The 24,805-nt window shown below is 42.5% G+C and overlaps 6 protein-coding genes across 12 annotated transcripts in view; all 6 read left to right on the top strand.

Annotated features, from left to right (window-relative positions):
- tiam1b (TIAM Rac1 associated GEF 1b) overlaps positions 1-2,189 on the top strand; it is a 46,105-nt gene extending 43,916 nt beyond the window's left edge. For all 4 annotated transcript variants that reach the window (XM_034603532.1, XM_034603533.1, XM_034603534.1 and 1 more), the window contains one exon: positions 474-2,189. In XM_034603532.1, coding sequence (XP_034459423.1) covers positions 474-994 — 521 coding nt within the window. In that variant the 3' untranslated portion in view covers positions 995-2,189. The remainder of the gene's footprint in view (positions 1-473) is intronic.
- Positions 2,190-5,818: 3,629 nt separating this feature from the next.
- Positions 5,819-23,172, top strand: LOC117772361 (claudin-17-like). 2 transcript variants are annotated; one of them, XR_004615764.1, is made up of 2 exons: positions 5,819-6,682; positions 23,153-23,172. XR_004615764.1 is itself a non-coding variant. In XM_034603434.1 (1 exon), exon 1 carries the CDS (start codon positions 5,937-5,939, stop codon positions 6,627-6,629), a length of 693 nt encoding a protein of 230 aa, XP_034459325.1. In that variant the 5' UTR covers positions 5,819-5,936; the 3' UTR covers positions 6,630-7,025. The 2 variants fall into 2 exon arrangements, 1 of the variants encoding a protein (XP_034459325.1); XM_034603434.1 differs by lacking the exon at positions 23,153-23,172 and having other exon boundaries at positions 5,819-7,025.
- zgc:110333 (uncharacterized protein LOC550497 homolog) lies at positions 7,822-9,174 on the top strand. Its single transcript, XM_034603432.1, has one exon. It carries the CDS (start codon positions 7,872-7,874, stop codon positions 8,745-8,747), a length of 876 nt encoding a protein of 291 aa, XP_034459323.1. The 5' UTR covers positions 7,822-7,871; the 3' UTR covers positions 8,748-9,174.
- On the top strand, positions 10,159-12,808 carry cldn8 (claudin 8). Its single transcript, XM_034603433.1, has one exon. The coding sequence runs from the start codon at positions 10,396-10,398 to the stop codon at positions 11,170-11,172; it is 777 nt and encodes a 258-aa protein (XP_034459324.1). The 5' UTR covers positions 10,159-10,395; the 3' UTR covers positions 11,173-12,808.
- Positions 12,956-15,329, top strand: LOC117772357 (claudin-8-like). Its single transcript, XM_034603428.1, has one exon. The coding sequence runs from the start codon at positions 13,388-13,390 to the stop codon at positions 14,483-14,485; it is 1,098 nt and encodes a 365-aa protein (XP_034459319.1). The 5' UTR covers positions 12,956-13,387; the 3' UTR covers positions 14,486-15,329.
- Positions 17,183-24,805, top strand: part of LOC117772354 (glutamate receptor ionotropic, kainate 1) — a 23,359-nt gene continuing 15,736 nt past the window's right edge. For 2 of the 3 annotated variants that reach the window (XM_034603420.1, XM_034603423.1), the window contains exon 1: positions 17,183-17,655. In XM_034603420.1, coding sequence (XP_034459311.1) covers positions 17,571-17,655 — 85 coding nt within the window. In that variant the 5' untranslated portion in view covers positions 17,183-17,570. The remainder of the gene's footprint in view (positions 17,656-24,805) is intronic. The other variant, XM_034603421.1, reaches the window with a different exon arrangement.

Genomic DNA, 24,805 nt, shown 5'->3' with positions numbered 1-24,805 from the left:
ATGACACTCTCATTCAATTATTTTGTGCCAGCATATTCGGATGCTACCTACCAATTTTATTTTTAATTCGCAGATCAAAATGTTCCAAATTGCATGAGATGTTCCCGTGTTATCCTGGAATTAGAACGAGCAGAGAAGCGCTGCATAAGATCTGTGGATGCGAGTTCATATTTTATTAATGTACAACAACACTTAAGTAGTTTTAACAGTAACTAGTATTTATGGTGCAGACTAGGGAATGAAGCGTTCAAATAAAATTATAACAGATAAATTCTATTCAGTTAGTAATAAAAGTTACTTTTTGAAACAATACTGAGATGCTATTACTATTACTAATAATACTATTTGTTATAATCTGTTATTACACTGTGCTTTAAACCATTATTGCTCATTGTGACATATGAATAAAACTAATGTTATATTACCTGAAAATGTTTGTCCTATAACATGTTTGTGATCCTTTGTTCCTGCAGCATCTGCCCCCACCAGGACTCTGGGCAGGAGGAAGCTCGTGCGCAACCGCTTCACCATCGACACGGACATCGTATTTGACGGTGAACCCGAGCAAGACCTCGCCTCTCCAGAGGAGCCCGTCTCCGCCCGTCTGCAGCAGGAGGACAAACCTGAGCAGCAGCAGACCGAGGTAGCGGGCGACACAGACCGCTGGGTGGAGGAGCAGTTCGACCTCGAGGAATACGAGGACCAGGAGGAGGTGAAGGAGACGGACATCTTGAGTGACGACGATGAGTTCTGTCAGACGCCTGGGGCGCCGTCCGCCGAGGCCGACCTGGAGGCCCCCGTCATGGCTTTGTCCTTGGAGGGTGGGGAGGGTGGGGAGGCGGAGGAGTGCAAAGGCCTCAAGTCCCCAACAGTAAGCGAAACGCATGATCCTGAGCTGGTCGACGCAGAGAAGCAGGATCTGAAGCAAACGAAGAGGGGTGAGATCTGGGTAAGAAGGGATCCATCCGCTTCATCCCCAGACTGCGACATGTGAGAGCTTGACGAGGACGGCCAGACAAAAGAGTTTTATCAGCTTTACACGAGGCTCCATAAAGATCAGCCATCAGTCTTCACCCACAGTGCATGACGTGCATTGACGTATATCACAAAGCTAGTAGAGGAAACTTGCTTTTTGTACAGGTTAAGATCACCAGTGGAGCAATACAGGAACCTAGAGCGAGGGAACGCGGTCCCAAAACAAATGCTGTTACATATGCGTGGAAGCTTTGAGAGACGAGCTAATGGTACAATCACGGAGTCTAATCAGTGGCTTTGATTGGCATGGTTTGCACATTTGGGCAGCATCCTATAGTCCTGCCTGCTGTTGCCAAATTTGGGTATCGTAAGAACATTAATAATCGTTTTTTGTCCGTGTGACTCAGAGATATTATCTTAGTTAAGGGCTGTGTATTATTTGTCCTTAAGGAAAATAGATTTAATAATTTTTAAAAAGCCTCGTCTTGCACCGTTTACTGTACTTGTACATTTTCACATGAATTATACACTGACTCGTTTTTGGGGGGGACAGACTTCCTGGTTGTGTATGATATGATTTCTATGATCTCTTGTTTTACAGACTTATCTTTTTTAGCCTGGAATATATTTTGTTTGATCTCTTTGTTACATTAAAATAGTGGCGTCATGTAATAGCCCCGGTGTCACAGAGACGAGGGGATTTTAATTTGTTTTAACTTAACATAATCCTGTTTTACTTGAATCTGCATTTTGCTGTTTTATGTCTTTTTTTATTTACTGTGAAACCGTTTTTTGATATGTTTTCCCTCTTTTGCTCTTCAGTATTCAAAGAACACCCAACGTCACATCCATTAACATTTCACGTGCACACTCTGTATTGTAGAGAATTTGCACATCAGCCACTTGTGTGTTCAAAAAGAAAACAATTGTTCACTGGTAATGAATTACAAAGCAATGGATTTTATTTATTCACATGTAAATTAATTTTTCTTAGCAAAGCGCAAGTAGTGGTTTATTTTTTTTCTTCTTCACAAAGAAAGTCCAAATGTGCTCAAGCAATCAAAGGGGAAGACTTGCAGAATGCCTAAAGAGAACGATCTCATACTTGTAAACAACTCATTGTGCTACTAAGACTGCATTTTTATTACTGTGTGTATATAGAAAAATGTATTGATATCATAATAAATACAGTTGTTTCCTACTTATAATTCAAAGCCCCTCTCTGTGCTGTGATTCACTGGTTCGTGTGGTCGTAAAACAACTCGTTCCCTGCAGCTCTGTTTTCAGAGATGTGAGAAAAACACACAAACTCCCAGAGAACGACGGAGCCGAGCAGCAAATCAATGCCTCACCTGTTGCAAAACAACACACAGAAAACAAATGCTAAACAACGGGGGGGGAAACCTTCAGAAGACATTAGGAGCAGCTTTGTGTGTTTTAACAAGCGTCGGCCGATTTAGTGTCTGATGCTGACGGATCTAAATCTCCTACTGTAAGAGAAAGGATACAGGAATGTTTAGTAAGTTTTCACCTGCTCACTAAGGGGGGGGGGGGGGGGTAATGCAACAATTAAAGTGAAACACATTGGGACAGAATAAGAATGACATTCACTGAACTTCTGAATATTATTCACGTGAGAAAAAGGCAGGATGTTTTCCAGAGGATTCACGCGACGCAAAACTGAAAGAACCAACAAGAAAACAAATATCTCAGGATGAAATAGAGGCAACATACACGTAGAAGACAAACTGGAAACACGATGAGATTCTAGAGTGTTTGATCAGCGTTCATGTCGGTGTCGATAAACGCAAACACGCCTCCTGCGTTCTCTACACCCACACGCCACTCCTCGCCTGAACGCTCCGGACACTTTCCTCATGTTGTGAGTGGGTCTGACCCGGAGAATCTCCTGCTGCCTTCTTCATATGTGAAAGACAAACTCGTGGGAGAAAATGTCCAGACCCAATCCGGAGTTCAAGGGTGAAGACGGCTCAAGAAAGTTGGCAGGAGAGCACAGACCTCCACAGACCTCCACCAAGGCTAACACCCAATCTCAACATAGGCTTTGAGCATCCCTATCAACAAACAGACAAAATAAACAGGTAAATAAACACCGTACAATAAATAACCACAACAAACAGAAGCTCACCGGCTTTGTTAGAATAATGTTTTTCTCAGAACATATGTTGATTCCACTCAATCATAGCTGAGCTCATTCTTTTCGCGCGTTGAGCAACTGTTGTCTCTCATTTAAAATCTCTTCATTAGGGTGTGATTTTTATTTTTTTTATTAGCAAGGCTCCTTTCTCTTCTCATCTGGTGTCACAGTGACTTCTGAGAGCTGAAATTCTAGCGCATGGCAAAAAGGGAACGTGTCAAAATCAGGACACCAATCACATATCATTACATTACAGCAGCCTTTCTCTTCCAACTTCCTGTGTGGTGTGTCTGTGTGTGTTTGGGGGGGGGGGTGATGTTTCATCAGCAACACTGGTAACGTGATTGTCCTCACAGCGTTATCTCCTCCTTTGTGTCTCTGAGCTCTGTGGACTTCCTGTCAGCCCCAGTCCCCCCACTGTCAATCAACACCTCCACCACAAAGGCTCTGCTGCTCCTCCAGACTGGGGCTGCAGCCGAGGTGTTCAGGGCCCGTAAACAGGCAGAGGTGTGGGGGGGTGTGAGCAGCTATTTAAAGATAAGAAGTTAAACTTGCATGGTGATGATCATAGCTTAAAGATGTAGTTGTTATATATGATGAGTGGGAGTATTTTTTTTTTATAGCTGTGACATTATCTGAAATCGTCCTCTGCCAACAAACATAGTCCTGTGACCATCCCTTCACCTACTTCCTGTTACATATCATATTGATTTAAACATTCCAAAGGCATTAGATTGCCTTGCACCCAAATGATCAAGGAGTCCTGCTGGTTATCGTGGTTTTACTCTTGGAGCCCCACTGAACAAACTCTTTTAAATCCCTACTTATTATAATTTTTCTCTTATTTACCATATAACATACTTTATGGACGTTCCTTTGTTTTATTCTATTTCTATCTGCCTGTCTGGTCTCATTTCTTCTTTGTAAAGCACTTTGTAACAATAACACTGCTTTCGGGCATAAAGTTTCTTACTTTTTGTTATAATTTCTGATATTATTACAATCAAATTTAAACACTAAGACTAGCTTTTCCATGTATTTTCATTATTTGTAGGTTCCAAATATTGATAGTTATAGACTGATGAAGCTGATATGTGTGTTTCTGCTAATGCTCAGGATATGTCATTGGATAAGCTAATAATTTATTTGCCAAGCAACAATAAAAAATCTGTAAATCTGTTAATCGTCACAAAACCAAAAACAGAAAAATATAAAATAAAAATGTTGGTGTAAAAAAAAAAGGTTTTGGATAATCTATTATTGATTTGCTAGTAAAAATAAAAAATAATAAAACATGTAAATCTGTTATTTGTTTAAAAAAACAGAAAATCTGTTTTGATGTCATATTTTGAAACCAAAAACAAAGTCATGTGATCTACTCGAGGCGCAAGTGAAGTTTAAAAACTAAAACTAAAAACAAGGAGAATAGAATCTATTTTAAAAAAGGATGTTTTTTCTCTCTTTGTATAAACTAATTATATTTCTTTTAAATATTTGCCAAGTTATGGCCCAGGAAGGTGCAGTCATCTTAACATACAGCAGGGGGCAGACATGGCCCCCACATCATCTTACCCCTGTGGATTCATGTACTTACGTTCAATCTTAGCTTAATAAAATTACATTTCATTCACATCAGAATATATTGTTGTAATACATCACATCTCTACAGCACAGGTTTGAAGTATCTGAGTTCTGAGCCGAGCGTCTCTCTGCATGAGCGACTCTGTTGACATCTGAAGCAGCTGAGGATGTGACGATGGTATCACTCAGCGAACCTGTTCAACAGGCCTCTCGGTTTCTGTTCCTGTTCCGTGGCCTCTTCTCCTCCACCTCTCTCTCTCTCCCTCCTTCTCTCTGTCCCTCTCCCACTTCTCAGCAACAGGTTGACCAACAGGGTGTGACCTCTCCCAGATCAACTTGAGTTTGAAAGAAGGAGCGGCTCTTCTTAACAACAGGAGCAGTGAAAATCCCCCCATTGTTTTGAAACATTTCCTCCTTGTCTTAGCTAAAGCAAGTTGAGATTGTCATTTAACTTTTCACGGCAGTAATTGGTACCTGTGGTCTATTTAATAAGTGTTTGAAAGTTAAAGCGATTGAAAGGAAAAACTCTCACTAAGCAGAACGACTGTGTGATGATTGATTTTTAACTCATGAGTTGAGCCAAGGTCGAATTTATCTTAATCCTGTGAAGAACAGAGCTCTCACACACTACCTACAACAAACTTTACATATGATGCTTATCAAGATGCTGCCTGTGTGTGTGTGTGTGTGTGTGTGTGTCTGTGTGTGCGTGTTTGTGGGTGGGTGTGTGTGTGTGTGGGCTATGGGCTTGCATAGAAAACAAAGGGAATGTTTGTTGACCACACGTGCTGTTTCTTTTCCTGGGACAATTGTGTTCCTGATTAATTTTAAACAAAACATTTATTATATCGATTTTTCTCATTATTCAGTTGACAGACACAGTAAACTGGGAGCAGCATGAAGATGTGTGCAATATTTAAAGTCACCGAAACTTTATGAAAACACGTGATCGGATCTCTCAGGTCTGGCGTCAATACCATAACTGGACTAGTTACACCCTTTTCATTGGCGCAGGTCATGCATGACCAGCAATGATGACAAGTGTTTTTAGAAACAATTCAATTGAATTACACCTGAATCAAGGTCAAGTCGTCTCAAACCAGTATGATGACATTGCACGCACGGTGATGCTATCGCAGATTTAACGCTCTGCAAAAGGGATCAGTCGAGACACTTTGATAGATGACACACAAGAGACCAGGCTGCGCCGCACTTCTGAGCCATGAGAGACAAGTTGGAGATCTTAGCCCTGGTCCTGGGCTTCATGGGCCTGTTTGGGACAGTTACCATCACCGCCCTGCCCACGTGGAGAGTCTCTGCCTTCATCGGCGCCAATATCATTGTCATGGAGGACCTCTGGGAGGGCTTGTGGATGGACTGCATGAGACAGGCTGGCATCAGGATGCAGTGCAAGGTGTATGAGTCCATGCTGATTCTTCCGCCAGAGCTGCAGGCGGCCAGGGCGCTCATGTGCCTCTCCATAGTTCTGGTCGTCATCGCCTTGATCATCACGGGATGTGGGACCCGGGTGTTCACCTGCTGCGGTGACAACCTCAAATCAAAGAACACCACCCTCGCCATAGGGGGGTGTTTGTACCTGCTGTCCTTTTTGACCACCATCATCCCCGTCAGCTGGGTGGGCCTGACCGTCATCAGCAACTTCTATGACCCGCTGGTGATGGAGGGTCGCAAGCGGGAGCTGGGGAGCGCCCTCTTCATCGGCTGGGCCACGTGTGGCATCCTGCTCATCACTGGGATCATCATTCTGGTCAGTTACAGCAAACATCAAGCGAAGGACGAAGATCCCTACTACACTGGTGCACCTCTGAGGTCCCTGAGGAAACCGTCCACAGAGGGGAGCGCCTACCTGAAGAGGACGCCATCCACCTCTCATAAGCATCACCAATATGTGTAAATAACTGTACTGCACCGCAAACTCCACCTTTACATGTCTCTAACATTCAAAATTATGCTAAGCATGAGGGTAATTGTATGGAAATGTATTTGCTTTCATAATGTACTGGACTGTTTTTGTAATTGGAAGACTTTGGGGGTTTTTTGCTTTTGGTTCATGGATTATACGACTGCACAGTTGCAAGAAAATATTAGTTCATGTCGAAATTATAATATAAAACTATTCCTGTGAAATCAGCAATGATTCAATTGTTGTTGTTTTTTACGCTGTTGTGCCATTTTTATTGTTCTTTTACGTTTGTAACTTTCACTTTCAACTGCTCATTTCTTGTTGATCACTTTTTGCTTTGGTCTGAACGGACTCATACTAATCAGCGGATTTAATAAAGTCTTGATTCTACCTTTGCTTGTGCAATTGCATTTTTTTCAAGGTGTGCATTTTCCCACTCGGCCCAGAAACATCAAATACAAACTTTTAACCAACCACAGCAAAAACACTTCTCATTTAAATGAAACTAAGTAGTAAACATTCAGTTTTTATGATTCAGAGACTTCATTGTCCCGGTTCGAGGTGAGAACTGCCGCCATGTGGACAACACTGTGTCACAATGAAACCAACCCTCCTCACGTTTCTGTGCTCGACACCTTTTTTATCAGCTCAGTTTACATCTGGAGGAGGAGACGGTCAGACGTCTGTGACCAGTCTCTCAGGTTTCGGTCTGAGAGCGACAACAGATTTGTGACCAACACAAATCACTAAATCTCTTGTCGCACGAACAAATTCAATAAATCTAAATAGATTGAATTTGACTGATTTGTGCTTCACAAAGAAGGAAGACTAAGAATTGTATGACAATTCTTCGCTTAAAAAACACATTTACTTAGTTCATTTTTATAATTTTGTCAAAATATCGTTGGTTCACTAAACATTGTGCTGTGAATACTGAGCACGTATGGAAATGTTAACAGTGTAACAGAGAGGAAACATAATTTGATCAACTGCGACTTTGTACGGTGATTTAATTAGTTTCTGATCACAGGACCATTGTTTGTGGTGCAGTTGAATTTGCATTCGAAAGAAGCAACACTCTTTGGTGTGTCCCCATTTATCTGATGGCTATAAAGCGGCTCAACCAGTATGGTTGCATTGCATCGTTAGCATTTCTGTGGGTGTATAAGTTCCTTGACTTGCTCTTCTCCTCAGATTGCTGCCGAAGCTGCCAGGGTGCAGCCGAAAGCCACGATGGCCTCGTACACTGCTTACAGTGGCTACAGCAAACCCCCACAGTCTTATGCGGGCTCTTACTACGACGAGAAACAGGCCAAGGCCTACACAGATTATCAAGACTCTGTGTACGAGGAGAAACAGAGGCGCGACAAGAAGGACCGCAGTGACGCCATTTGTTGCGAGGTGGTGGCGCTGGTCATCGGATTCATTGGACTGATCGGAGTGGCGGCCGTGACGGGCCTGCCGATGTGGAAGGTGACGGCCTTCATCGAGGAGAACATCATTGTCATGGAGACCCGCTGGGAGGGACTATGGATGAACTGCTACAGACAGGCCAACATCCGAATGCAATGCAAGGTGTACGACTCCCTACTGTTTCTGCCCCCCGACCTCCAGGCCGCTCGAGGCCTGATGTGCAGCTCCGTGGCCCTCGCCGCCATCGCCCTCATCGTTTCAGCAGTGGGGATGAAGTGTACCAAAGTGGTGGACCACCGGGCTCGCACCAAGCACATCGTTCTCGTGGCCGGAGGCTGCCTGTTCCTCATGGCCTGTGTCACTACCCTGATCCCTGTGTCCTGGACCGGCCACGTCATCATCAGGGATTTCTACAACCCGCTGCTGATCGACGCGCAGCGCCGGGAGCTCGGGGAGGCTCTGTACATCGGCTGGGTGACCTCGGCTGTGCTTTTCACTGCCGGGGTGATCCTGCTGTGCCGCCACGCTCCCCGCACCCAGGAATCAGATGAGAGGATTGCGTACAACCCCGGGGACAGTATGTACCAACCTTCTTACCTGTACCAGCCATACACCTACCAGCCGGCCTACACCTACCAGCCGGCCTACTCCGCACCACCGCCAGGATCTGTAGCATACACACCAAGTCAGTACTAGAGGAATCAAACACAGAGACTATTTTGATTTATTGCAATTGAGAATAAACTGACAAACTGGAGGAGAGGCTGTCACTGGAAATGGCCGGATCTTTCATTCCTTTCTCAAAAAGGGCCGCGTGTGATTTGATCATGGTGAACTGTGTTGAATTTTTGCATTCTTTGTTTCCATGTGATTGATTTTCACTAAATTATATCAGTTAATGAGGCGCAACATTTTTATTTTAAAAATCTGTAACAATATAATCTGTTGTGTCATCTTTACAGCCTCTGCTGACATGCTCTTTGAGAACAAACTATGCACTAAGCCTTTTTCAGATACAATACCTCCAAATGAGTTTTGTTGTGAATGTACATACTTGTTGGCCGAAAAATATATGGTCAACTGTGGTTTACAATAAAGGGATAATGTTCAGAAAACTGAGAAACTTGTTATTTTCTTTTCTGGTATAAACTGATGGAGATTAAAGTTTAAACCCACAGCTTACACAATAGCCTTTGTTTCACTACCTTCCTGGTAAAACAGGAGTTCCTACTGGCATTGCTCCTGTTTGACTCACTCGGGTTGTGTGTACATGGAGAGTTGTTATGTTGTCTGAGGTAGAAATGTGCCTGAACTGGTAAAACCAGACCGTTGAGCTGGGTCCACTCACAACACAAAGATGGCGAGAGATTTAATTTCCACCGAGCCAGAGCTGCAACTGCCGGCTTTTTTCTGACCCTGACACAGAGAAATCAAGAAACCCAGACAGGAGATACAACACTGACAGGGACACGTAATCACACAGTAATAAATAATGTAAAAAGGGAATTATAAATGTTCTTTTTGTTAACGTTTTGTGTCTAAAGTCCCACTGAAGATACATTTTTTAAACAAAAAGCACACCACCATGGTAAATGATAAAGAATTTAATTGGTTCTATTTGGAATTATGTTCTCTGCCCTCACTTATGATTAAAAAATATACAAATTCCTTTATACTATATATTCTTTATTATCATTATTATTAGTCATGGTAGTAGTTTTTGTTGTATAGGGTTTACATTTTTTATTAAATATATCTTTTTTGTTTATTATGAGGAGTTCATTTTGACACAGCTCAACATTCAAATCTAAAAATGTTCAATGCTGTTGTTTTCATCCTGTCATGTCAAATTTGAATAAACAAAACCTGGAAACCGGGACAAACACTAGATTGAGCTCCAGAGCTGATGGTTGTGTGTGATATCTATAGTTATAACTGGTTATATATTAACATGAAGTATTTCTCATATGCACGTAGCTAGAAACAAATTTCCCTTGTTAATAAAACACCCAAGTTATTTTCTCCAGGTCCTTTGTAAAGTGAGCTGTGTAAACTGAGACCTGTGAATAAACAAAGTGGCAGCTTACAGCAGCTCCTGGGCGAGGTGTGCAAAGAGAAGAAAGAGGTAGTGGGAGATTCTGTTTCATGGCAACAGGTTGCAATTCCCACCCCTTCCATTCTGGCGTCCTGTCCACAGGGAGGAGACAACGCAGGTGAACATCAACCTGCTCCTCCTTCTCCCCTGGGATGCAAAGCCACTCCAATCTGCATGCATCCAACTGTAGTCGCACTGCCGCCACACATTTCTGCACGCATGAGCTTGGAGGCGTAGGAAGAGAACAAGATGGCCAACTCAGCGCTGGAGATCGTGGGTCTGTTATTGACCCTGATTGGGCTGATTGGGACGGCGGCGAGCACCGGGATGCCCATGTGGCGAGTCACAGCTTTCATTGGGGAGAACATCATCGTGTTTGAGACTCGCTACGAGGGCCTGTGGATGAATTGCTTCCGGCAGGCCGACATCAGGATGCAGTGCAAGGTGTACGACTCTCTCTTGGCCCTGCCCCCTGACCTGCAAGCAGCGAGGGGGCTCATGTGCTGCGCTCTGGCCCTGGGCGGCCTGGGTCTGCTGGTCAGTTTGTTGGGGTTGCAGTGCACGTCATGTATCCAGAACAACGACCGAGCCAAGTGGCTGGTTCTGATCATTGCTGGAACCATGGACTTCATGGCCTGCATCTGCGTGCTCATCCCTGTTTCGTGGACGGCCCATGTCATCATCAGGGACTTCTACAACCCCTTGCTGATCGACGCCCAGCGCAGGGAGCTCGGAGAGGCTCTGTACATCGGCTGGGTGTCCGGGGCTTTCCTGTTCATTGGAGGATGCATGTTTACTTGCTGCAACCTGCAGCCCGAAGAAAAGGCTCCAGAGAGGTACGTGTACTCCAGGGACTCCAGCTACATGGCCTATCCCCCACAGCCCCTCCAGCCTCAGCAGCTGGTGCTAATTCCCCAACCACAACCTCAACTACAACCTTATCCGGTCCTGTCCAGACACCCATCGACTATCTACAGCAACTACTCCAGATACCCCTCTGTACGCAGCGAGATGGCTTATCTCTGAACACTGGCCGAGGTAATGATAATCAGTTGCGGTCACTATATGAAAGGGAATTTCTTTTATGCTTTACAGTGCGATCTACGACACATTTCAGGTTAGAAACACATTTCAACGAATACATTTAGGCTGCTGTGAATGCAAATGAATCCAATTCATGGTGACGTCCGTTTTAAATCAACTGCTTTTATATATTGTTTGTGGTGTACATAACATTTTGATAAGTAAAACCACGTCTGTGTGAAGCCAGTAATTTCCGTTAATTTCAACTTTTTTTATATGTGTTGTGACAATTCACGCATTGTTTAAGCACCAAATTTTGTGGCACATTTGTATTTGTGTTTACTGTGAAAATGCAAATTTGTTGGTGGGAGATGTGAGCTGCGCAGTTACGACGTTAATATTTCAGGTGTTTCAACACAACCTCCAACATAAACACACGATCATGTGACAGATGATCTCACTGACTTTCCCTCTCAGTTTTCACCAGAATTAGCAAAAGTATACAGAAAGGAAAACCAATACAGGTGAATCACAGGGACAGAATTTGTATATGTTCGTGAGGAATGATGTGAGAATTACAGACATTCGAGTCTAAAACTCAGAACATTGTGTGTGTGTGTCTGTTTGCTGAAGTTAGGTATGATGCCCTGGAGGTGCTTGTTAACTGATGGTACTGAGTAAACATGAGATGCAGGTTTAAGACTGTGTGTGGAAGGTGTGGACTCAGAGGCAGCTTCAGCCGGAGAGCTGCGAGTTTGTGAAGAAGTCGGACAGAGACGACCTGACAGCGTGAATCACGTGATCAGAATTTGCAAGTCACTTTGAATAGAGATAACGTATTTTTAGGCCACAACTTGTATCAGCTAATTTCCTGGTTGAAGAGTGAGAAAACCTTTGCTCAGTCAAGTTAGTTCTTGAACTACATGTCATTTCAATTTCAGTGAGTTTAATAGCAGTTTGAATTAAAACGATAGATTGGTGGTTGTCTTAAGTGTTTAATAAGGTTACACTAAACTTTAAGTGTAACTTCACCCCCAGGTCTGAGCTAAACTCCATCCTCTGCATGATTTTGGGGGACTGAGGGGGAGAGGGAGGAGGATTTAGTTGTCTCTGATGTCCTCAGGCCATGAAAACAATGTAGAGCGACACAGAATCACAAGGCATCTATGGGACTCTTTTAAAGTGGAGGACTTTCCCCCTCTGGAATCCCCTGGAATGGGCATTAGTGTGGTGGAGGACTATGGTGGTCCCCCCCCCCCCAAAGTCACACCTCTCGTAGGCCGTGCAAGTCCAAGAGAGGGTGGAGTCAGTCTCTGGGTTCAAATAACAACAACGAACATGTTTGTAGCTGTAACATAAATCCCACAATCTGAGACAGTTTTTGTCCAGATCAGCCAATATTCAGTTGCAATAGCCAGGTTTCAACCAGTAGAGAGCAGTCACAATGCATATTTAACACATTTAGTGTCAAATTCAAACATTTTGCCCTAAAATGTCAACATTTGTACCCAAATTAATCAACCACACCACTAAATACCTGTGCAAATTGCTTTTCAGATGAAGAAAGTGATTTAGTTATTCTTTAAGTATTTGTTTGTCCATGTTGTGCCTTCTCAGCAGCTCTGGAGTTACACAAATATGAAATATATGTTGACTTGTTGTATGAAAAGTTAACTTGTGATTTCTGAAACTATACATCTGGTCCTCAACAATCAATAACTTGTGAGGCGCATCCTCTCCTGCTCCATTGACTTGTGGGTCATCTCTGCTCCCCTGTGGACATCAGAAGTACTGGAGGAGCTTATGTGCTACAGAGTATATTTGTTTGCGTCTTAATTTATATTTGTATATCACATACAGTTTAATGTGAAAAATAAAAACATGATAATTGATAAAAAACGTTTCTGTTTGTGAGTCCTGGTATTGTCTTGTCACTGTTTACTGTTGGAGAAGCTGAGGGCGCAGATACAGGTCGATGCCCTGAGGAACCATAAACACAAAACAAGCAGAGATCCTCTTCACCCCCATCGCTCTGGGCCAACCAGGTGACAGCAAAGCACCTTTCCCATAACAAATCGCCTCTTACAGAAAACAGACTGCATCAGAAGAGAAGACGCTCTGACTCGGAGATGTTGTACTAAAGCATCAGGAGTTTATGTCGACGTGAGCTTTTTCTACCTCTTGATTTGGACCCAGCTGGATTCTCATACGCTGCACGATGCCTCAGGGTGTCACAGAGATAGCTGCGATGTGCGTCGGGCTGGTCGGGCTGATCGGCGCAGCGGCCACTACAGGAATGCCCATGTGGAAGGTGACGGCGTTCATTGGCGAGAACATAATTGTGATGGAAACCCGCTGGGAGGGCCTGTGGATGAACTGCTACCGACAAGCCAACATCAGGATGCAGTGCAAGGTGTACGACTCGCTGCTGTTCCTGCCGGCGGAGCTGCAGGCATCCAGGGGACTGATGTGCTGCTCCCTGGCCCTGTCGGGGCTCGGGCTCCTCGTGGCTCTGGCGGGAATGCGGTGCATTTCCTGTTTTCAGGGTAACGATTGGGCTAAGACCATAATCCTGATGGTCGCAGGTGTTATGCAGCTCTTGGCATGCTTCTGTGTCTTCATCCCTGTGTCATGGACGGGTCACGTCATCATTAGAGATTTTTACAATCCTTTGCTGATTGACGCTCAGAGGAGGGAGCTGGGAGAGGCTCTGTACGTCGGCTGGGTGACCGGCGCCTTCCTTTTCGCCTCAGCAATGCTGTTTCTCTGCCGCCGGTTGCCCGCGGACAAAGGCTCATTTGACGTGTACCACCCGGATAACTTGCTAAACTACAAGACAGCATCCGGATACCCGACTCTGATGAGGTACAATCACATCCCGAGTGTGTCAAGCCTCAAATCGACTGCGTACCATCCTTCTCTGCGGAGCAATGGCTCAGCTGGGCCTCAACTTGCAATGCCACTGGAAACCTTCCCTCCAGTAATGACAAATCATGGAGCACTAATCCACCCTCCTGTTGCCTATAACCCAGGTCTGCCTGAAAATGCATCATTGTTGTATCAAGCTGGCATGGCTCACCATTCCTCCATGCGGAGTTCTAACAATGCTGGAAGCGTGTATACTCCGGCAAACTCCTTGTACTTAAGCCACAACACCACACCCTATCCACTGATTTACGCCGGCAATCCCACCGCGTCCTACCAGTCCAGTTTCAACCCGGTTCCACACACTCCTATTTTCATAGGCTATAACAAATCAATAGTTCATCCAGGGTCTCACAGTGGGAGCAGTGGTGGTGGTGGTGTATACATATAAACAAAAGCAAGAGGGGGGGGGGGGGGGGGGGGGGGGGGGGGGGTTGTAGCTGATTAAACAACAGACACAAAGGCTTTTTATACTTTTATATTACAGCATCACAACTGCTGTAAATTAGCTGCAAGGTGACAGTGAATTATCTCTGTTTGTATTAGGATTATCTTGATGCCCGGATTAAATAGTGCGGTTAACTTTTTTCTACAATTAATAACCTTGTCATTTTTATTCTGTTACAAATATAAGGGATATGTGAACATAACTATTCAATGTTAATGTGTATTAATGTTTTGTTTTGTTATAAATGTAAACATTGTATGTGGTTTTTCCTCATTTGTCTGTTAACACAAATACCTAACACGTTTTATTTAAAGTTGTTGTGAGGGTGAGGTGTAGGCCAAGAAAAAAATCGAATGATTAATTCATCAGAATAAGGGAGCGGATCCAAGATTTATATTTTATTTTCTTTAACATAGCAAAGTTTTAGTGAATTTCTCAAGTAATAATATATATCTTGCTTATGTACAGTGCTGATGTCTATTATAACTATCTCATGTATGTGGTACTGATGTTAAACTAGTGTACTGAACTAGGTTTGAATATATGTGAACCCCACTTAGTATGGAAAACACCAACTACTGCACTTGTTGTGATTAAACTGCGGTGGCCTGAGTCAACCCTAGACACTGTGTATATCCACCACTAGATGACACCAGAGAACGTGATGAGTGCCCTGAGTTGGCTGAAGCTCTAATTGGAGAACTTCCTATTAAGGGCAATGAACCAAAAACATGAGGATCTGATATAATATATAAAAAGCAAATGATAAACACGGTGGATTGAGTGATTTCTTGTGTCGTCCATCAGGGATTTGGTTATTTTTAATAGGTTTTCTTTTTTTAAATTTCTAAAATTGAGTTTCTGATGTCAAAAAAAGTAATTTATCCTTTAAAGAGTAGTTGAATTTTACAGTGTATTACAGCAAATGATCTATATTTTTCCCGAGCAAACCCCACTTGAGGATATAATAGATGAACAGATAGATAGATATATACTTTATAGATCCCAAATGTCAAAGGCATTACACATAGAGCAAAGTAGTAATAAACCAGATAGGAAGATTTAAATAACTCAAAATAGAATCTAATAAACTCAAAATGTACTTAAAAACTGTACATATTCCCTAACTAAATAAAACAAGCTGTCAGGGTGTAAAATTATTCTTAACTATCAGTGTTTAATGAGGCTCATTTATGAGGAATTAAATAATAGTGAGATTAACCTAATCCCCCAAAATACCACCACACCCGTGATGCTTCTCCATTGGCTGGAGAGAAGTGGTCTGCAGCATCATCACTTATCACAACTATAGGATCAGTGCAAACAAAACTTTTTATTCAACCCAAACCTCTCTGCGCCGAGGAATCAAGCAAAGTGGATTAAGGTAATGTGAACACATTTTATTTGACCACGAGATTGTGTCACAAAAAACAGTTTTGAGGTAGTTAATCTTCGAGGGGAGCGACACTGACCAGTTTGAAGATTAGATTTTGCGTTTCCATCAGGACTGGAGCAAAGATTTAATCATTCCTCGGTGTACCGAAGCAAAGACGTTGTCGAGGTCGAACGTGGCCAGATTTGAAGTTAATCTTCAGGACGTATCCATGTTTGCGGATCAGAGGCTTGGCGGTGCCCTCGATCGAGCGCCTGCACGGGAGAGACGCTCAGATGCGTCAATTCAGCCGGAGACAGACCAGGAACAGGGCAGGAGGGATTTCATAATAAAAGCATTCAAGATATTTTCTTGTATCAACCAGCAGAAGAATCAAGACTGATTATTGTTACGAATTTCGCATATTGGATTGGGGTAGTTTAAATGAATGGGAATTAGTTGGATAAATAACACAAGATCAGAAGAATATATAAAAACACCCTGGTAGAGTACTGGAGAGAAGTTAATTAAAGGGATGGTTCACCCAAAAATGGCGATGGAGGGGTGGGTGAAGTGTTTGAGTCCACAAAACACGTTTGGAGTTTCAGGTGTAAACAGCGTTGCAGCCAATACAATTGAAGTAAATGTGACCAATTCTTTAAACGTAATAAAAAACATAAAATGCCTCCTGTGGTGTCATCTAAGTGTTCGGAAGCCCTGACTTTCAAATTTGACTCAAAACAAGGTAATTCACACCACGTTTTTAGCCTAAATGTCCTAAATGCTTGTAACATAATGGAAAAGTGTGTCTATGTTTAAAGTATTTGTACATATGAACATTTCTGATAGAGCTGAAGGGAGCAGCAATGACAAATTATTTGAGGAGCTATTGTGAGTAACGGTCAAGGTTGAAAACTAAAGGTGCCATCAAGGCCCCTCGCTTCTTAAAACCCATTTTTATAGACTTGCTTTTTTCCACTTTACTTTTATTGTCACATTACATTATTTAAAAAGTGCTATATAAATATAATAATACATATATAAAGTTCCACGATCAGCCGCCACCACGACTAATGAAAAATGATGTATAAATAAAATATATACATGTAACTACAAATACCACATGTTTTAATTTCTGAAAATACATAATTAACGGATGAAATAAAAGACATTTCTCATCAAAGATATCGTGGATCGTTTCTGTTGCTGCCAACTCAGCTTTTATTGTGAAAGTTGTACCCACACATGCTGTTTTCTATTGTCGCCAGCTTGGCACCAGGGCGCAGGGTGCACGGTCCTCCTCCTCCTCCTCCTCCTCCTCAGTAGCAGCCTTCAATTCAAGTGTGCACCGGGAAACAAAAAGAAAAACCACGATCAGAGGGATGTCTGAGCAGTGAAACATGGGAAGCAAACCCTCAGTGGCACACCGAGGATCGTAGAAATGGGAAAACTGGAGTTCTTCTGACAGCTGCAAGTGGAGTGTGTGTTTTTTTTCCTGTTTTTTTTTTTCTCCTCATCACTATGTGTGAGGAATGGATGTGGGTCGGATGCCAGTTTATTTTTGTGACGGATACCAGGACTGGCAAGTTACCAGTATGAGTTACCGAGGGCAGAGTAACTGATATCAATGTTCATTTCGACTCTGGAGGGAGGACCATGGCGAAAGGGAAGGGACTGTTATTTCCACTGCTGTACTTTATGGCAGAGTTTTGGCTCACTTCGCAGCAAGTCCTGAGAATTGGTGAGTGGGGAGACGTGTCAGTGCATTTGTGTGTTTGCTGTGTTTGCCGCAGACTCCCACATATGTGCACTCACCAGGTTTAATAAACCCTGTGATCACCAGAGCCACACTGACCCTCATTCCCCCATTAAAATGCATAATGAACTCCCTTGTGTCTCCGATTAAAAATAGAAAAGAATCAGACTTTTGTGGCACGACCATCATTTTTTAATCTCTCATGGTGCCTGTGAAGCATGCATGCACTTTCTATTCCCTCTAAAGATAACCATTAATAAATGCAGAGATTATACATGTGGATGTTGTGCAATGATATCTCTTCAGATTGTGCAGCTCGGTTGCTGTAGGTAAGTCAGCAGCTGCAGGATAACCTTTGACTCCGTGCTCCATCAACCCAAACACACCATTTAATTCATTTAAGGCCCCGACAGTGAGCCACTGTGTGACTGCTGTGTGGGCTCCTCTGCATTTATGGTGTTTTCACGTGTTTAAATGTCGTGTATATGTTGAATTTGAACACTCTTCTCACTGTAGTTTACACTCAAATCGTCACTGACACACAATCTGTGTGTAAGTTATTCAATAATGATCTTTTGTTGAGCATCCCTGCCGAAATATTGTCCTTTTACAGACGTTTTCCATTGGTTGTGATGTGCAGTATGTGCAGTACCTTTACACATCTCATTATGGGATTATATTTTCTTTTTTCTGCTCGTAAAGGAAGAACCGAGGGCAGAGAGCTGCTTGTCCACGACTCTGTTTTCATCAAAATCATGTTAATCCAGTTTGGTTGGCCAACGCCAGCCTCTCTCCCTCTCTCTCTCTCTCCCTCTCCCTCTCTCCCTCTCTCTCTCTCCCTCCCTCTCTCTCTCTGTTCGTCCATGTCGACAGAGCAGGTCAGCGGCAGATGAGTGATTAAGTTGGACGACTGCTGCATCTGAGAGCATGCACTGTTGGCATGACGATGATGTCTTTGGCACGGACGCATGTGAAATGGATACAGAGCTAAAGAATGAAGAGTGGGACTTTGTTCCGTTTGGCTGCTGACAAAGTTCGGCTTATTTAGACTCGATGCATATGCATGTGGATGCATGTTAAGAGTCCAGAGTTGTCTGTTGAATCGGCAAAGCTCATGACTTCACTCTACATTTGCAAACAACCCAAATTGAGCTTTTTTGCTCCCAACTTCCCCACTTTGCTTTCTGATGTAACTCTGTAACAACCAGCCTGCAAATGAATGCTCTCTCTCCTCCTCTCCTATTGGTTTCCCACTGTTCCTCTCATGGGTTAGAAGATTGCATCACAAAAATATTTCACCGAGGCCTCGGGACGCTGCTCGCCTCGATGCCCCGCAGCGACTGTGATTTTTTCCAAATTTTGCTCCACTTCTGAAGACTTGAACAAATCAGACTTGTGGCGTTGCATAACTTCAGAGGCTAATAGGCCGGTGCCACCTCCCTGCTCTGACAATCCCGATCTGTGCTCTGTATTGTTAATCTTCCTCAATCATCTATCACTCTCCCAGGCCCATCTAATCTTTGTCATTCTCCCCATGACCCGCACTCATCATAATCTCTCCCATATGGTGTGTGGCTCCGTTCAATTAACATTTCTCTGTCCTGGCAAGTGTTGGCATCAGATTGTATTCACTCTTTTTCCCCCACTGGGGTTGGTAATAATGGTAAATCTCCTTCTCCAAGCCCTTAAACAACTAACACTAATCTTCTTTATGCAGAAAGTCTCTTTCCCCCAAATATGGTACTTAGGCCGCGACCAAATCTCATCATTGGGGAGAGCACGGAGACGCAGCAGCTTGCGACTCGGCCTCCACTTTATTTTGCTGTTGGTCAATTTCCTGTTTGCTTGCAGGTTTGATGTATTGGTAAAATCTGATTTGATTTGCACAGCAGTTTTTTAAAGATATATATCGATGCAGATTTATCTATCTTTCAGTTTAAATGTTTTGGTGGTGGGTCACAAGCAGCCGCCCAACAAACAGAGAAACCTCAGTTTACCCACATCAAACGAAGATAGTAGACGGGTTAGGGCCCCCTTATTCATTCACAGTCTGGCATGGGCCCAGGGTGGAGTGGTGGTGCTGGTGGTGGTGCTGGTGGAGGGGGCGGGGGCGGGGGGGGGGGGTTCTCACTGGGAACCGGTCCAGGATTCGGAGAGAGGGGAGACGGCAAAACACTACGTCATTGTGTTCCTCTGCTTTAAAAGAGCCCCCTTCATGTGATAATAGCAGAGTCACAGAAAATTCACAGATGAGAATCAGGATCGTTTTCTTGATTTGAACTTTGGGTTTAAACGCTAAATAGATCTGATTGTTTTTTTCCTCTGTGCTCTAAGAGGCAGAGGAACAGAAGTCTAAAAAAAAATAATAAAAAAAGCATTGCCTCGGGGGTTTATCAGAATTTGCTTGCAGCGCGAGCAGAAGCTTTTGTTTTTGTGACCTCCCAGCATGCATCACCCCACAGCATTGTCTGGCCTATTAAAGATTAGATGGAAGCTCAGTGATCCTGAAAATTATATTGGAAAGTAATTAATGGCGACTATGGCAATAGTTTTCGTTTGTCTTTTCTTCAGCGGTTGCATTAATCGTGAAGCTGTGATAAAATATATTGAAAAACAAAGCTTCTCCTCGCAAAAGAAAGCTGGGTTTTTAAATTGCATAGATTTTATTTTTATGTGTGAGGATTGAGTATGGATGAATTTCAGTTTTTATAATTTTACCAGCACCTCCGAGTTCAAACTTGTGATTACTAAAGTATGAATTATCGGAGGCAGCTCTGACTTGTGCATTTGCTTATAAATAGTCTATTGAGTGAGTGCATTGATCCTCGTGTCATCTGCAAACACAAAGTGTGAGATTCTTACTCCCTGTTTTATCTGCATCACTTGAAAACTGATCCCATGCAAGTTTGTACATACAGGATTTATGTATCTATTTACTATATATATCCTAATCGTGGTTTAATTTTAAAACTATTTCTCCAACATCAGAGTGGAGGCATGTACCTGAGATAAGTGGGGACATTAAAGCAACACTATGTAACGTTTACTGAGCAACAGCGCCCTCTGCAGCCACACGTGCTGATGAAGTGGTTTTCATGTCGAGTCCATCAACGTATTGACTGTGTTGCCCAAACACAACTGAACGGTCGATATTACCCATGATCCTCAGCTTCCTGAACCAGAGGAGCTGCCTTCGATAAAAAATACACCAAACTCTGTTTTGAATTTTTGATATATTAAAAGTTTCCTCTCTGAATATTGGAGATAAACGCTGTTTTTTAACCAGACTTCAAAGTCTTTTCAACTGGTCTACTGCTCAGCATTACTCTTGAACTTGCTGGAACCCCATCACCAACGTTAAACCCCCTTTCCACCGGTCAAAAAAACAAACATCTGGCTTTTGTCTGCAATGGGAATGGATTCAATTGGCATTAAACTCCCGGGTCAAATGGCTCAGTAGACACGGTTTTTAATCGTCTCCGGCTCAGATCGGCAGCGATGGTAACACAACTCCGGGTGAACTCATTATGTTGGCAAGACGGCGAGGTGAGAGAGTGGCTTGGTTTTCGGTTCGTCTATGTAAAAAAAGAAAAACATGTATACATGCAAATTTTGGTGTAAAAGATGTATAACATAGAGCCGGAGTGGGAATGAAAACATTCTCCCTATGTCAATGCACCATCACACTCATGTTGAAGTTGAAGTGTTGCTTTAAGTTTCAAATGTAAACCTTTGGTTTTTGAAGGTTATCTGAAGTAGAGCAAGACAGATAATTTAAATATGGTGATCAACAAGTAATAAGCCAAAAATATGTGTCCTCATCACATAGTTTGTTGACCAGAGACATTTATTTAACTGTAAAAAGTTCTTGTCGGTTTGTATTTGGGGATCCACATCAAACACACATTTTCTGTGTAAAACAATTAATACTGGCTGATAAATCTATTGTCTCTTAACATTTGTGCCTGTTTGGATCCACCGCAGGAGCCAGAGGTGAAATATTGTTTCAGCGGTACTTTATTGAAGCTGCTGGTTAAATTCCACGTATCAGAGACGATTCTGCGATTCGTTTGTACAACTTGGAAATGTCTGACTGAAAGACGGAGGAAAGCGTTCAACACGGCTCCGGACGTCCATGTTGACCCAGTCTAATTGGACCGTAATTGTCGGAGCCCGGCGTAGTACCTAATTATTTTCTGGTGATGTGTGCATGTGTGAGGTCTTTTAATTGAAAATGCCTGTAGAGATAAGACCATGATTTTCCTGCCTCGGTTTTCAACCACGTGAACTAATTTGAATCAATTTGACCAAAATGAGGTGACGTAGTGTTTCTGCTTCACTACAGACGTCTGGATGGTTGATGGTGGTCATGACTGTGGTATTTACAGAGTCAGTTGAGATTAACATAACTCTCTGATGCACAATAACTAAGCTAACATACGAATGACTAATTTCCTGATTTAGTGTATATCCACCCCAGGTACTGCATATCAATAATGTGCATTGTTCAAAAGATTTCAGTTACTTTTAAACGATATAAGTATTTTCTGTCGGCGATTTCTTGAGGCTCAACTGCAGACAAACAAGCCGTCACCGCACCGTGTCGCTCTCTGGAAATCAAGAAACTCATTATACTTTAAGCAGAAAGTTAAGATCTTATCTCAAGTGGAAATGAGGGGAGATGAATGTGTTTCCTCTCATTGTGAGTTGTGCCTGTCAAGCACGATTCAAAGGGGGGGAATAAATAAGTGAACAATGCAATAAAATCATTATTGTGTTTTTCTTCTGCTGACAATGAAAGTTATGAGCGTAAATTGTTCATCTAGGTCACTTTAAATATAAAAGCCACATCAAACACTCTCACTGAGATTTTGCTTCAGCTTGAGAGCTAATGAAATAACAATATTTTATCTATGACCTATTGTAGGACTTTTAATGAGGTTACATTTATTTATCCAAACAAATTAAACAGACTGGGCTGCAATGTCATATCAACATAAAATTAAAAACCTCAGATAAAAGCTGAATTTATAAGCTCATTTTCTGTCGTGTTATTTCAGCAGATGAGCTTCTCAAATTATTTTTTCTCTTAACAATGTTATCGTCATTTGCATTAGTTTTATTAATAGACTTTGCAGATTCATATAGAACATTTGCCTCACTTTTAAGTGTTTGCACCAGGTCATTAGGACGCCTGTGTGATTCGAGGTCATCTGCAGAAAAACATGTGAATCAGAAAATCATGCAGCTATTTTTTTTTGCCTCTCGCACAATTGTGTTATTTTGCAGCCGAGTGTGAGAAAAACAAAATCAGTGATCGGAAATGATGCTGTGATGCTGCCACTCGAATTATTTTTGTCGCTGAATCCTTAATAAGGTCTGTGCTGCACTTTAAAAATCTACTTTTCATGTTTAAAAACACCCTGGAGGAAAGTCACGATAAAGGTGCTATTACAGAATGTATTATTTTGCTAAATTTAGAGAGGGTTGATGTATATGTTTGCCGGATAATTTCATACTCGACAGAATTAAGGACTTTTAACAGGTCCCAGCAGCTGCTCGCTGCGGCTCGCTAACCATAATTAGGATTGGCACTTTCAAGCATGCTTTTAGTGACCAGGGAGTCCAGACAAAGCTCTCTCAGTTTGGGGTTTGAGGCGATGCTACTCCAAAGAAAAAGGTCATTCACAATCAAGGCCTCGGGGGAGAGCTTTTTAAAGGCCTTTCCTGCTCCCAAATCAATCACAATTTCACAGGCAATTCTTCAAAGACCGTTCGGGAGAGCAGTGACCTATGGCCATCTGCAGCCTCGGCGTTGAGGCGAGGTCATTTGCAAACTATTGCGACATTGAATTGGCGTCTTTATGACGGGAGTTCACGGTTCATGTAATTATTGATTTATAATTCTGAAAATGGACGAGCCTTTAACCGTCCTCTCTGCCTCTCTTTGAAAAACCACGTGAATGTGGCAAACTTTAAAAATCTCTCGTTACGTCACGCGCTCGTTAATGTACAGTGACAACATGCATCTCGCCCTGAATGTATTATTTCAGAAATCCTATCAGCGAAGGCCCAGATGTTTTGGATGATTTACATTTGAAAGGCTTGAGTGGACTGGACGTGCAGTGGCATTTGTCAGCAGGGATAAAGACAGTGAATCTCACACGACTCTGCCCACCCCTCTGCAGGGGGTGACAATCCAGTGACAATCCAGCGGCTTCTTTTCTGGCCTTAATCCTAATGTTTTTCATGCTGCGCTTTATGTAACTGAAACATAAAAGCACTGTATGCAGGGCTTCATGCCTGGGCCGTGAGTAATATACGGCCATATTGCCATGAAGCCGTGGCATGCTAGACCTGTCATCTTTCTGGAGCAGCCACGGTGGTGGATTAAGAGTTGGATGGTTTTCAGAATGATCTTCTCGACTCCTCCCTCTTCCTCCTCCTCCTCCTCCTCCTCCTCCTCCTCCTCCTCCTCCTCCTCCTCCTCCTCCCCTCCTGGCACACACATCCAGCTGCAAAGTGATTGTGTGTAAAAGAGAAATTTATCTTGGCATTCAATTTTGACAGTACTTTGGTTTTTGCATTTGGTGCCTTTTGAATTTGTCCAATATTTGTACTTCATTAACATTTTTCTGAAACAGACAATTTGAAATCTTAAGCTGAAAATAAGGCTGAGCAATAAAACAAAATCTATAATTATTGCAAGATATAAAAAAAAGTCCAATATATATATATATCAGTATATTGATTATGCATTGTATTAGTACACTGAGGAGGCATAATACATAATTAATAGATTGTATTGATAATCTCAACCTTCACTGAGGAGAAAAAAATCAGTTTTTAAATTTAAAAGAAATAACATTGTGACATTTAATATCAACTGATCTGCATCATTTGTGGCTGTATTGTCCGTCCCCTATAGCTGAAGCTACTAGTTGATCAATTGACCAGTTAATAATCAGTTTTATAGCCAATTACGTGCTGAAACTTCATGAAGAAAATATAAGATTTGACACTTTCCTCTCGTTACTGTTTATCAGACTAACTAAGGCCTCACTTTCAGCTCTGGAAACTTTTCATTGTCATATTTCAGACATTTTTAAAAGTGTCAATCAATTAATCATGATTA

This window comes from Hippoglossus hippoglossus, chromosome 13 (genome assembly GCF_009819705.1).
Source record: "Hippoglossus hippoglossus isolate fHipHip1 chromosome 13, fHipHip1.pri, whole genome shotgun sequence".
NCBI lineage: Eukaryota > Metazoa > Chordata > Actinopteri > Pleuronectiformes > Pleuronectidae > Hippoglossus > Hippoglossus hippoglossus.
This window is presented reverse-complemented; position numbering and strand designations above follow the sequence as displayed.